Source organism: Phascolarctos cinereus, unplaced genomic scaffold (genome assembly GCF_003287225.1).
Source record: "Phascolarctos cinereus isolate Bilbo 61053 unplaced genomic scaffold, phaCin_HiC Scaffold_9;HRSCAF=440, whole genome shotgun sequence".
Classification (NCBI taxonomy): domain Eukaryota; kingdom Metazoa; phylum Chordata; class Mammalia; order Diprotodontia; family Phascolarctidae; genus Phascolarctos; species Phascolarctos cinereus.
The window spans coordinates 188,130,511-188,144,377 of NW_027556402.1; the positions used below are offsets into that span (position 1 = coordinate 188,130,511).

Below are 13,867 nucleotides of genomic sequence, written 5' to 3' on the forward strand. Positions count from 1 at the left end.
AAACGCCAAATGGTAAAAACCATATACATAGAATTTGTGTTTTTCTATATATATACATACATACAGGTGTACATATTTGTGTACATTTTGATGTATGTATATGTACATGTATTTAAACACACATAAAAATATCTATTTCTATCTAAAGCAATATAGCGTTCTTCCAGTCGCCCAGATTCCTCACCTGGCACTCATTCTTCTCTCTCCCTCACTGCACATCCTAATCAGTTGCCAGACCTTGAGGTTTGTGCTTCTATAACTCGTATTCAATTTGGCCTCTTCTCTTCACCCACAGAGCTAGAAGCTTAGGCAGGACCTCCCCACCTTTGGCCTAGAGTACCAACAGGTCCTCCTAACTGGTCTCCCTGTCTCATCTCCGCCCACTCCAATTCACATTCACACAGCTGCCAAAGCCAGTTTACGTAAGTTCCAGTGTGATCATGTCACTCCTTTATTCAATAAACTCCAGGGATTCCCTACTGATTTCTAGGAGCAAACAGAAACTTCTCTACTTAGAAGGTATCTTTCCAGCCTCATTATACAATGCTCCCTCTCCTGCACTCTGCAATCTGGCCAAACTGGCCTTCTCTCTGCTCCTCACACAAAACTCTCCACCTGCCATCTCTGCTACTTTGCACTGGTCAGGCTGCATGCCTAGAACACACTCTCTCCTTTTCTCCATCTCATAACATCCTTCCTTCCTCCAATACACAACTCAAATATCTTCTGCGTGATGCTTCTCTAGAATCTAACTGCTCATGGTCCTCAATACTATGTTGTATTTATTTTTTTATATTAGCTCCATATATCCTTATATATGTACTTCTCACCTCCCCATCATAATGTATATTCCTTAAGGGTAGGGACTGTTTCATTCTATTTCCATCCTTGTTAGCTTGCACAATGCTGGGCATATAGTACACTCTTAATAAATGTTTGTTGACTGACCGATTTTTCTACAATAGCACAATGCCTCTTAATGGTCACTCATACCAAGGTTATGCAGTTTTTCCAAGCCTTGACACTTATGACACTTGACACATTTATGCTTAAATGATCATAAGCAGGTCATATCATCTCTGAGCCTCAAATTAGTCATTTTAAAAACAGGATTTATCATCCTCACACTATCTCCTTGGGTTCTTGTGAAAAAAAGTACCTTGTAAACCATAAATTGTGATTTATGTGTCACCACTTCTAACCTGGCTCAAGTCTTTTAGTCAATAAGTATTTTAGGCACCTATTATGTGCCAGGTCCCATGAGAAGCACTAGGGATACAAAAAAATGGTAAAAGGCATTCCCTATCCTCAAGGAGCTCCGGATCTAATGGGGGAGACAAGGGATCAGACTATTTTTCCTACTCACATTGATGCCGCCATTCCTTTGGCATTGTCCTCTGATTGGTGAGTTCCTGGGAAGAACCTGCATTTCAGGAAATACCCACGCCAGCCCCATTCAATTTCTGACTCAACTCAATCTCCAATTCTTCAGATTATTTTTATACCTTTCCAAAACTCTCTCTGCTCCCTCCCCTTTCATGTTCCCTTTTATGTGTTGACTCCTTTCATTGGACTGTAAGCCTCTTGAAGGCAAGAACTGTCTTTTCTTCTTTCTTGTATGTGTATTCCCAGCCCTTAGCTCAGTGCCAGACACATAGTAAGTACTTAATAAATGCTTTGCCTAATTTTATCTAATAATCACTTTAGGAAAATATCACAATAAAGAAAATTTATTTTAAAACAACAATTCAGTTACATGTTTTCTGGAAATGTAACTCAAAAGATTTCTAAACTCAGTTCTAAACTAGTTGGAGATAAAATATATAATCAGTGTAGAGAGACTTTGTGTTTTTAGTGCCAAGAATATATGTGCCTGACATTCTCAAAAATTTTATGTATTGCTCTCACATTTTTGCAATTAAGAAATTACAGTCATAATTATAAAGAAATGCCTGTTTCTAATAGAAGGAATACTTACAATCTTTTTTTATCCACCACGCGTTTAACCCGGATAGCTCTCTGCTCAGAATAAATTTTACATACTCCTGTTAACAAAAGTTCAAACAAGTTCAATTTTAAAATTATGTTTTCTAGTCAAAATTATCCATAAAATATTTTAAATAAAAGTTATATTTTTTCAAGCAATTGGTAAATGTTATATTTTATTTTTATGAGAAACTAAATTAAATACTTTTTAAATAATCTTCAATGAAATCCAAGACTGCACTTCTGTGTTCCTTTACTTGCTGGGAATGCACCTCCTTGTGTGCTGTAATGAAAAAGGACAATACTTTATTACTTTGTGCTTAATTATATGAAAGGAAACATTATTCAGCTTCTTCTACAGCAGCCTATTTGAATAAAGCATTTAAAATTTATAAACATGAAGGAAGCTTGTATAAAGTAACATATTACATTTTCATAAGTATAAGATTTATTAGGCTTTATAACAGCTAAAGATTAAAAAAGAATAAAAACTACGGTCAAAGAATTTAAGTTTGATCATCACTTTCAGATAATATTCTGCAGAATGGTAAAATGTATCCTGATCCTATTTGTATGAATATCATCAGTCTATAAAGCTGGATGATAAGTATGTGAATCTCTGGGAATCTCTGATTACAATACTGTGGATTTTCTCCCAATCTCTGAAGATTATATCCCATGTACACTTTAGTAGAGGGCTTTCATGGGTTGCTATGGCTGGGAAAAATTATTACTTGTCGAAAATCTTCTGGTGATGAGTCTTTCCAAATTTGGCTAGGCTAGATCTTGGCTGAAAGACATTGACAGATCTGTAAGCATATGCTTTCTAGTTCTGTAGGGCATATTAGAACTCAAGATGTGTAAACATAGTTTTCAAGAGCCTAGGCTCAAAGCTATATCGTAATGAGGAACAGACGTAGGACTTTAGTAGAGTAAAATCGTGTTGGGCTTTTTTTTTTAACCACTATTCAGTTAGTCAAAAAGCATTTATGAGGCATTTACTATGTGCTAGGCACCATGCAAAGCACTGGGGATACAAAGAAAGGCAAAGGATAGTCCCTGCACTCAAGGAGCTCACAGTCTAAGGGAGGAAGCAAAGTGCAAACAATTACATATAAACAAGCTACAGACAGGATAAAATAGAGGTAATTGACTGAAGGAAGGCAGTAGCATTAAGAGGACATGGGAAAAGTTCCTTATAGAGAGTAGGATTTTAACTAAGACTTGAGAGAGACTGAGGATTTGGGTGACTGGGAGGATGCCGGTGTCCTTGACAGTAATAACGAAGTCTGGAAGAGGGGAGGGTTTGGAGGGGAAGGGTGAGTCCAATCTCTTTTATTATTCCTTTACTTTTGCCATCCTTTAGCATTGGATGTTTTCTGGATCTATACAAATTTTTTCCATCCTTGTTAGATGAAATCCAGCCTTATTCTCTCTAACCTTATTGTTGTAAACACTGGCTACATGATCTTTTGGTAAATAATTATATACTGTCATACTATTCCCTAATCGTGTCAAATTTGAGGTTAAATTCCTCAAAGACAGGCTAAATTTTAAAAGTCTTATGTATGCATATGTAACAGCACTCACAAAGAGTAGGCCCTGAATAAAAGTTTGCTGAATTACAGAATCATAAATCCTAGGATCATGGATTTAGAGCTGGAAAGGCCCTAGGAAGCCACTGAGTGCTCATCATTTTAGAGATGAGGAAACACAGGCCCAGAGAGATGGCCACGTCCAGGGTCACACAACTAGTAAATGTTTCAGGTGGGATTCAAATGAAGGTCTTCTTGGTTCAGAGTTCAATGCCCTACTAATCCCACCTCTCCTTAGATCCTCCAGAACCTTGCTACACTGCACTTTTCATCTCTCAGCTTCAATTTCTTCCACTTTGTTGGCTCTTTCCTTACACTCTACAAAGTTAGGTCTCTCTTCTCCTATACTCCTCTGTACCAAAAAGCCTTTTTTTGACCTTGTTATCACTCTTTGTTTCTCCTTTCTTTCACAGCTAAACATCCAGAAAAAGGAATGCCTTTGTCTTCATCAACAATGCTATGACCCAGAGCCAGAAATGAGGGAGAATTCTCCAGGGCCCTTCCTCACATTCTCTTTCTCACATTCCTCACTGGAAAAGACCAGTGATACTTATACAGACCACATACTGACTTAGAAAACCAAATGCTAACATTATCTATATTCTATTGTATTTTTATTTGTTTAAAGTTTCCCAACTACATTTTAATCTGGTTTGGCTTCACTCAGTTTTGCAGCCAGCAAAGTGTCTGACACCTCAGCTTTAGGAAACTAAAACTATAAACTGCAGGGAAGAGACCAACCTACATTTGCAGAAGGAGTTTCTTCACCTGGGAGCTACCTATACCCAAGGAAATCACAGGTCAGATCCAGTCCCTGGCCTTATGTACTTACACATACCCACACATACCCCTGTTCTTTGGCGCCCCCCCCACCACAAAATTTACTTTCTTTAGAGCTCATTTAATTTGCTGTATGTGTATACCAAGTGACTAGTATGATACCTTTCCCTGAAGTGCTTAATAAATGCTTGTGATTGATTCCACATATTCCTCATCAATCCTTCTAATACTTCTCTTCTAATTCTTGAAGACTGATATTTTTTGTCCTCTTTCAACAACAAATATCAATAAGTATCATTAAGCATCTACTATGTACCTGTGCTGTGCCTGGGGTCAGGAAGATCTGAGTTCAAATCAGACACTTCCTAGTGATGTGACTTTGGGCAAGTCATTAAAGCTCTGTTTGCCTTAATCCACTGGAGAAGGAAATGGCAAACCACTCTAGTATCTTTGCCCAGAAAACCCCACGGATATCATGGTTCACAGGGTCATGAAGAGTTGGACATGACTGAATAATAGACCAACAACAACCTGTGCCAGGCACAGAGCTAAGCACAGGAGATACAAAGAAAGCCAAAAGAAAGTCCTTGCCCTCAAGGAGCCCACAGTCTAATGAAGGAGACAACATGCAAACAACTATGTACAAAGAAGATGTATATAGCAAAAATAAGAGATAATCAACAAAGGGGAAACTAGCATTAACGGATCAAGGGAAAGGGGTTTCTTTTAATAGAAGGTAAGATTTTATCTAGGCAAATTTTAAAAAACTGAAGAAAATCTGACTCTTTCATTCTTGAGGGGAGTTAGCGGGTACCTCCCTATCCTTATTCAGAATTACAGGTTAAGTCAACACTTTCCAGAATCTGGTTCAAACTTACTTTTTCAGTCTATCTTACACTCTTCCCCTTCAAGCATTCTTGTAATTCCAGGGAAACTAAGCCACTTTCATTTTCTCCTCTTCTCACCCACCTCAATGACTCCGAGTAGAATGGACCTGCTTTGAAATTTCTCCTTCTCAAATTCTTTCTCTTCTTTCTGGACTGACTTTGCCACCCCAATTAAGCAAGTAACTACTCTCCCTCATTCTAAAAAAAAAAAAAGATTTCTGGCCAGTTTGGGTTAGATTATGTGACTTGGAAATCACTTTCAACTGTCCATATTTATTATCAGAGCACTCTGGATCTTACCTTTGTACTTATATTCAAATATGAATTCTAGTTATTTGTGATTATATCTTACCTCTCCAAATTGATTAGAAGGTGCTTGAGGACAAGAACTACATTTTACTTTATCTTTGTTTCCAAGTCCAAAACAGCATTAATAAATACATTAATATTTAATAAATTTAATAAATTTTTAAAAATTCAACGTACCTTCTTACTCCCATATACTTTTTTTCAAGGATTAAAAAGTAACCAAACTGCTACTGTAACGTCTTGTGTTACAACACTGAACAGAAAACTTAGATAAGAAACCCAAAGTAACAACAAAATGTTATCCGATTTTTAACTGCTTTGATTATATAATTACTCTTTGACTACTTGGTATACAAATATTGATGTTTCTTTTAGTCGTTAAAGAGGTATTATTTTTAGAATATTTTACCTTCTGTTCTTAGTTGCTGAATTGCTTCTGAACACGTCCTCATAAATATTTTGGCATCTTGATCAATCTGATCCCGTTCTGTATCAGTCATTCTCATATAGTCAGACATAATGTGGCTAAAAAAAAAAGATAAAAACACGAAAATGATAAATGTTAGAGAAGATGTGGAAAAACTAGAACACTAATGCATTGTTGATGGAGTTGTGAACTGATCCAACTACTCTGGAGAGCAATTTGGAACTGTGCACACAGGGCCATAAAACTGTGCATATCCTCTGACCCAGAAATGCCACTTCTAGGTCTGTATCCCAGAGAGACCATACAAATGGGAAAAAGTCCTTTATATACAAAAATATTTATAGCAGCTCTTTTTGTGGTGGCCAAGAACTGGAAATTGAGGGGATGCCCATCAGTTGGTGAATAGCTGAATAAATTGGGGTATGTGAATGTAATGGAATACTATTGTGCTATAAGAAATGATGAGTAGACAGACTTCAGAAAAACCTGGAAAGACATATGAATTGATGCTGAGTGAAGTGAGCAGAACCACGAAAACATTGTACACAGTAACAACCACATTATGTGGTGACTAACCTTGATAGACTTATCTCTTCTTTGCAATGCAAGGATCTAAGACCACTCCAAAAGGCCCATGATGGAAAATGCTGTCCACATCCAGAAAAAGAACTACAGAGTCTGAATGCAGATCAAAGCATATTATTTGCACTCTCTCTCTCTCTCTCTCTCTCTCTCTCTCTTTCTCGTGGTTTCTCCCATTGGTTCTAATTCTTCTTCACAACATGACTAATGTGAAAATAGGTTTAATATGAATGTATATGTTGAGCCTATATCAATTTACATGCTGTCTGGGGGTGGAGGGGGGAGAGAGATTGGGAGAAAATTTGGAACTCAAAATCTTATGGAAGGGAATGTTGAAAACTAAAAATAAATTTATTTTTTTAAAAAAAGTAAAAGTAACAAATGACAAGATTTTAAAAATGTTTGCAGTAAGTTCTTATTACCAAAACGAATATAGCTTATTTCCAAACCACTTTTCTTAAAGATAAAGATCTTCATGGAATGGAACAAATAGGGCATTAAAAGAATAAACAGGTAATGAGAGCTTCAAGAGTTCAAGAGATCCAGAAGTCCCATATTTGATAATTCTTATGAATTACAAGAAACCAGCTCTACTGCTTTGTAAAATGCCTTGTTAGAGGCACATTTTAATATGCCAATCAGAAAGGAAAAAAGTCATTGGCAATGAGAAAGAACGCTGGCCTTAAAAGAGTTTTAATGACCTGAGTGAGTTTCTGGATATTTTACTTAGTTCTTAATCTCTGATCCAGTAGACCTGTGACTTTTTACCTCTTGTTATATTCTAAATCTTTTGTGTTCACTAAACTTCCAATTCAAGGTAGTGAACGTCTAAGAGAGTTTAGAGCTTCCTGGGTACCTAAGTCTGCTTGGTGCCTAGGTTCAAAGATCAGTCACACTGGTTCCCATCCACCTTTTCTTCCTCTTGTTGCCACCATAACTAGGTACACTAGCTTGGCATTCTCTCTTCTCTTTCCCCTGTCTTCCTATACAACTGGAGAATGTTTTTCAAGGTTTATTTACATAGAAAGTTAGTATTTCTAAGTAAGAATAAAACAACTAGGAGTGACTAGAAAAGAAAACTATTCACTTCCCCACTGGACATTACCTAAGCTCTCTATTTTATGTTTATTAAAATTCTGCAGACCTACCTTAACCCTTGCTAAAAGCCCTATGCCTAAAGATTTTGATACCTTTGGGTCCTACAAGAGAATGCAGTAACAACTGCTCCACAATTTAAGCCTATCTTGTGTTCTAAATCAAATCCATTCAGTCATTATACAAACCCAAGTTCATTCTTCCCAAACAGGAAAATTCCTAATTAGTCTATGGTTGTTTTGCCCAATCCCTAACTAGTCTCTCTTTCCAAGTCCAAAACAGCATAATCCCTCCTGAATCTCTCTCAAAACCAATGGAAAAACAAGGAAATACAAAATAAGTAAAGATAGGAATTTCCACTGTTTTAAAAAAAGAATATACTCTAACCCCCAAAATATACAAAGTGAAGTTCTTTGCTCCCACAAGCATATTCATATAATCTCATTACCTGGGGGATAATGAAGTTACAAATAGGTTTCTGAACTTAAATGTTTATTAAAATACTGAAACAAGTAAAGCAGATAAAATTACTAACTATAACTGTCAAAGCATCTCACATAGGTACCCGCGTGTGCTGTAGGTATACAAAAACTACTTGTTATTTGGGCTACATTTTATTGATTTCCTCTGCAATTATTTTCAGCAGCAGAAATTAGGGCTGGAAGATAATTTCTGGGATAAGAGCCCTATGGAAATTGGAAATGGAATGATGGAAACAACAACCTGTTGAGAGGGAAGTAGGTGTACTATAAATACTGGACGTGGTGTCAAGGAAAACTGGTTTTGAGCTCCAGCTTTTCCATTTATTAACTCTATTATCACAAGCAAATCACAACCTCTCTGAGCCTGAGTCTGCTCATCTGCAACATGAGATTAATACTTTTACTAACTATTAGACACTGCTGTAAAAAGGATTATAGAAATGAAGGCTGTTATAATTATTATTCTCTGAGTATGGGGATACAATAAAGAAGTTAAATGGAAAAGATGCCTATTTCCAATATGACATGTGTCCCTTTAACAGAAGGCCTATAAATTACTAATCACAAAAATATTATAGTTGACTTTACCTGCCCAGTACATTTCATTATACTGCACACTCTGAATTAATTCACATTCGAGGTCCAAGTGTTAATTTGACAGACTCAGTTGCTGAGCTCCCATTTGAGATGTAACAATATGTGCCCTCTTTAACTGAAAATAATAAACTGTGTGTATCCTATCAGCAATTAACAAAAATAAGATGACAGTTAATTTTTGTGAAGCTGGCACTATTTACTTCTAGGCAACAATAAGGAAGAGGTATATTTATTAATGTAGGAGAAATTATTTTAAATTGAAACCATTCTGAGATAAAAATCAGGTCATGTAGACTGCATACTATTCTGCTTTAGTGAAATATCATAACAGACAAAAAAAAAGAATCAGTGAAGTGTAAAATCTACAGGCTCCAAAGTCTGGTGGGGCTCTAAAGTGTACAGGACAAGACTGGGATACATCTAGTTGTCCTGTTTGACTGGAATGTAAAATATGCAAAAGAATGTAATGTAAAGCTGGAAAGGTGTATAGTTGAAACCATGTTATGGAGGGACTTAAATGTCGGCTTAGGAGTCTGCATCCTCTGCGCTAGGCAGCAAGACAGTCTCTGAAGTTTGTATGTTTGATGACACTCCTCAAAATATGCTCAGGGGAGTTGGCTGGTACATTGACTTGAGAGAAACAGGAAGGTTGGAACAAATCCCTAAGACAGACTGCAGTGTGCAGAGAATGGAGCCACCAATTGTCCTTGAGCACTTTGTCTGGATCTCTCCTCTCTCCATCCCATTCTACCATATGTGATGATACAAGCAACGACTTACATTTAGATAGCACTTTAAGATTTGCAAAACACTTTCCTCACTAAAAGTTCTTTATTTTTAGACTCTGAGTTCCTTTAGGGTAGGAGCTAACTTACCATCTTTACACCCACTATCCCTGGTACTTAGCAGACTCTTTAATGTCTGTGGGGCTGTGCTGACATAGCCTACTGCATCCCACAAAGAAGTAGGAAAACCTTAAGACCAGATAGGATGGTCGAAATCGGGAATCAGGGCCAGAAAAAAGGGCTTAAACTAGCACATTCAAGAACAGATAACAACAATAATAACAACTAGCATGTATGTAATGCTTGAAGCTTTATCTCATTTGATCCTCACAATAATCCTGTGAAATAGGCATTGTACTTACCCTCATTTTATAGATGAGGAAAAACAGAGTTAAGCAAGGGTATGCTGATAGATGTTTAACAACTGAGCCTTGGCTAAACTATCGGTAATATAAGAATAATAACATAAAAGCTACCTACAGGGGCAGCTAGGTGGCGCAGTGGATAGAGCACCAGCCCTGAATTCAAATCCAGCCTCAGACCAAACACTTGACACTTACTAGCTGTGTGATCCTTGGGCAAGTCATTTAACCCCAACTGCCTTAAAAAAAAAAGCTACCTACTTCACAGGGCTATCACGAGAAAAGTATCTTGTAAATCTTAAACACTATATAAATGAAAGCTATATTGCTTTCACTGATGTCAGTCAACAAGCATTTATTAAGAAATTACAGCAGTTTTCAGTAAAAGAAATCAATGCTATCTACAGATATATGAAAAAATGCTCCAAATCACTATTGCTTAGAGAAATATAAATTAAAACAACTCTGAGGCACCACCTCACACCTACCAGATTGGCTAATACGATGGAGAAGGAAAACAACAAATGTTGGAGGGGATGTGGAAAAATCAGGACACTGATGCACTTTTGGTAGAGTTGTAAACTCATCCAACCATCTGAGAGAGCAATTTGGAACTATGTCCAAAGGGCAATCAAACTATGTATATACCCTTTGACCTAGCAATACCACTAGTAGGACTATATCTCAAAGAGATCAAAGAAAAAAGAAAAGGTTCTTTACATACAAAAATATTTATAGCAGCTCTTTTTGTGGTGGCAAAGAACTGGAAATAGAAGGGATGCCCATCAATTGGGGAAGGCTGGATAAGTTGTGGTATATGATTGTGATGGAACACTATTGTGCTATAAGAAATGACTAGCAGGATGGTTTCAGAAAATCTAGGAAAATTTATATGACTTAATTCAAGATAGTTCTGAAGGACTTATGATAAAAATGCTATTCACTTACCTATAAGCATTAATGTAATCTTTCCTGTGTTCCAGAAGAAAGTCTCTCAACTTCCCAATATGAGAAATCTAAAAGGAAAAAAAAGAGACATACTGTGGTTACTTAAAGTAAATTTTGTATTAATTTACCTGTCATTCTTTCCAAAATGTACAAAAAGAGTCACTTCTATCCACTTTCCAGACAATAAGACTATGGAGTTGATACTGTACGTGGCAAGTTAAATATCCCAGAGTTCAGTCATTAAATTGACAAATTTGGAGAACTCTGCTTGAGGTAACACCCTTCTTTTTATCTTTTTGGCATCCAACTTTGCTGGCCCTGGTTATGGCCTCTGTTTGTTCCCTCAGATCCCACCAACTCATTCACTTCCAATCACATTATCATATGATTTAATTCAATTCAGCTCAACCTCTGCAAAACTCACTAAAATGAGTTGCTTTCATTCAGTATAAATTCATAGTGCATAATGTCTTGTGGCTTCTACTTTATCACTACCTCTCATATTCATCCCTTTCCCACCATCCTAGTACCTCATTACCACCTGCTTATAAATAACAGCATCACAGCCAATCTCTTAGCCTATAGTTTCTCCCTCTACAAAACATCTTTAGTTCACTGTTTCAGACTACTAAGTTTTATGCAGAGATCTGGTTAACCTATGGCTTTGCTCAAAAATCTTTGGTAGCTCCTTACTGAATAATAGGCAAAGTTCATACTCCTTAGCCTGACATTCAAGGATTCCCAAAAGCTGGTGCCACTTTTTATCTTTATCAGTCTATTCTTTGTTGCTACATATTCTATATTCAGGCTACCCTCTATCTCCCAAACACACTATCCTTTTCTACCAATGTTCCTTGCTAGTGCTATTCCAAATACCTGGAACGTCCACATTTGACCAGCTCAATCCCAATAATCCCTGAAAGCTCAACTCAAATGGAACCTCTTTCTATGAGGCTTTCTCTAATCCCCTTAGTCAGTAATGAGTTCAGGTAGCCCATTGTTTTCAACTCTAGATTGTATATAATTAGTATTACCATGGTTATATGAAAGCAGAGATTATTATTTTACCTAAACTTTTTTATCTTCCATATTGTCTAGCACAGTGGTCTGTAAGCACTAAGTATGTCTGTTGAATTGAAAGGCACAAAAATAAAAAATGACGAAGTCCCTGCCTTCTAAGAGATGGGTGAGATGTCCCCAAATAACTATAACAGGATGAAAAAGGTTACAGTAGAGGTCTGAGAGTTTAAAGGCAAAGATCACCTCTAAATGGGGATAGGAAGAAATCATTTGCTGCTTTCATTGGTTTTTTAGGAAGGTAATACATACACTCCCAAGTCCAGAAACCACAACACTGCTTTAAAGCAATAACTGTTCAATGCATTACTTTACACACACACTCATATAATTTGTCAATCTCCCATTTAAAACATCCTCCCTTGCTGCCCATCACATGCTCTAGGTTTACAGAGTTAACAACCAAAAGGAGTTTTAGTTAAGCTCCTCTCCTTTAAGGCAACATTCAAATGATGTCTTTCACCAGCCCTGTTCCTTCCAGAGGGAAGTTCCTTTTGCTCCATCTGATCTCACAGAACTTCCTCTGTATGTATCCTCTTATGTAACCACTGCACCACCTACTGGTAGCTGGGGCACCACAACGCGCAGAGCGCTGGACCTGGAGTTAGGAAGAGATTAGTTCAAATCCAATCTTAGACACTTATTAGCTGTGTGACTCCGGGGAACTCAACCTCTTTTTGTTTCAGTTTCCTCATCTGTAAAACAGGAATAATAACAGCAGTTTCCTCCACAGGCTGTTGTGAGGACCAAAGGAAATAATATTTATAAAGCACTTAGCACACTACCTACCACATAGTAAGGACTATATAAATATTAGCTACCAGAAGTGGCAGCATTATTATTATCAAGTTCTAATTAGAACTGCATTTTCCTTTGCACTTGTCATATCATTCATATAGGCTCTAAGCCTGCAAGTCTCTTGCCACTTGATATTTTAGGAGCTGGAAGATAATCTGTCTCCCTTCTTCTCCACACTTTCCTCAAATTCTATAAGCCTCTCTGCCTCTGATCTTTCCGAGGCTCTACATTTGACAACCTAGCCTTCAAATTTCATCCCTCAGGTATATAAGCTGCCTACTGCTCTTCAAAACTTGAGACTTTCCATTTTTCATGTCACTTCCATGGCTGGGTCTGACCTCTATAGTATGTATCCCCCAGGGTCTGTTCTGACAGCCCTCAACTGCTGGGAAAGAACAGCAATGGGCAGGGATGGGTAATGGTTTCGGAGGAAACTTTCTCGGCCCAGCTTGGTCAGAGACAGCACGATGTAGTGTAGCAGAAAGAGTTGGACTTCGTTCAGGAGATGTGGCTTTAAGTCACACCTTCAACATGTAGCTGTTTGACCTTCCGCAAGTCACTTAACCTTTTCCTGTTATTGTTTCATGGGAATAATACTTGTACTGCTAACCTCACAAAGCTGACATGAGGAAAGAACTCTGTAAAATTTGCAAAGTGCATCATTATTAAATGACTGTGATCTTGGTTAAATATTTTTCCTACTCTGGGCTTTTAGAATATTATTCTGAGAAAGGGTTTCACTAGACTGCCAAAAGGGTCCCTGACACAAAAAAGGTTAGGAACCTCTGGTCTAAATGACCTGCATGGTTCTTTCCCAGCTCTTTTTATGATTCTAGAAGTAAACTTCATCACTTTAAGCCTCAGACTTTTTGACCCCTAAAGGAGGTGGCTGGATTAGATAATTTCTAAAGTCGCTTTCAGGGTTTAGAGTTTGTAATTCTGAGAGGACTCGAAAATCTTGGCAAGTATTTTGTGGTAGCTAAGAAGTGGAAATGGAGTGGATGTCCATCAACTGGGGTATGGCTGATCGAGGTATAATTGTAATGGACGAACATTGTGCTATAAGAAATGATGAGCAAGAAGACTTCAGAAAAACCTGGAAGGACTTACACGAACTGATGCAGAGTAAAGAAAGTAGAATCAGAAGAACAATTGTA

The 13,867-nt window shown here is 37.4% G+C and overlaps 1 protein-coding gene across 1 annotated transcript in view; it reads right to left on the bottom strand.

Annotated features, from left to right (window-relative positions):
* STX18 (syntaxin 18) overlaps window positions 1-13,867 on the bottom strand; it is a 132,488-nt gene that overhangs the window by 36,208 nt on the left and 82,413 nt on the right. The window contains exons 2-5 of the mRNA XM_020992090.2: window positions 10,836-10,903; window positions 5,967-6,082; window positions 2,192-2,269; window positions 1,979-2,045 (exon numbers count right to left, since the gene is read on the bottom strand). Of these exons, the coding sequence (XP_020847749.1) occupies window positions 1,979-2,045; window positions 2,192-2,269; window positions 5,967-6,082; window positions 10,836-10,903 (329 nt within the window). The remainder of the gene's footprint in view (window positions 1-1,978; window positions 2,046-2,191; window positions 2,270-5,966; window positions 6,083-10,835; window positions 10,904-13,867) is intronic.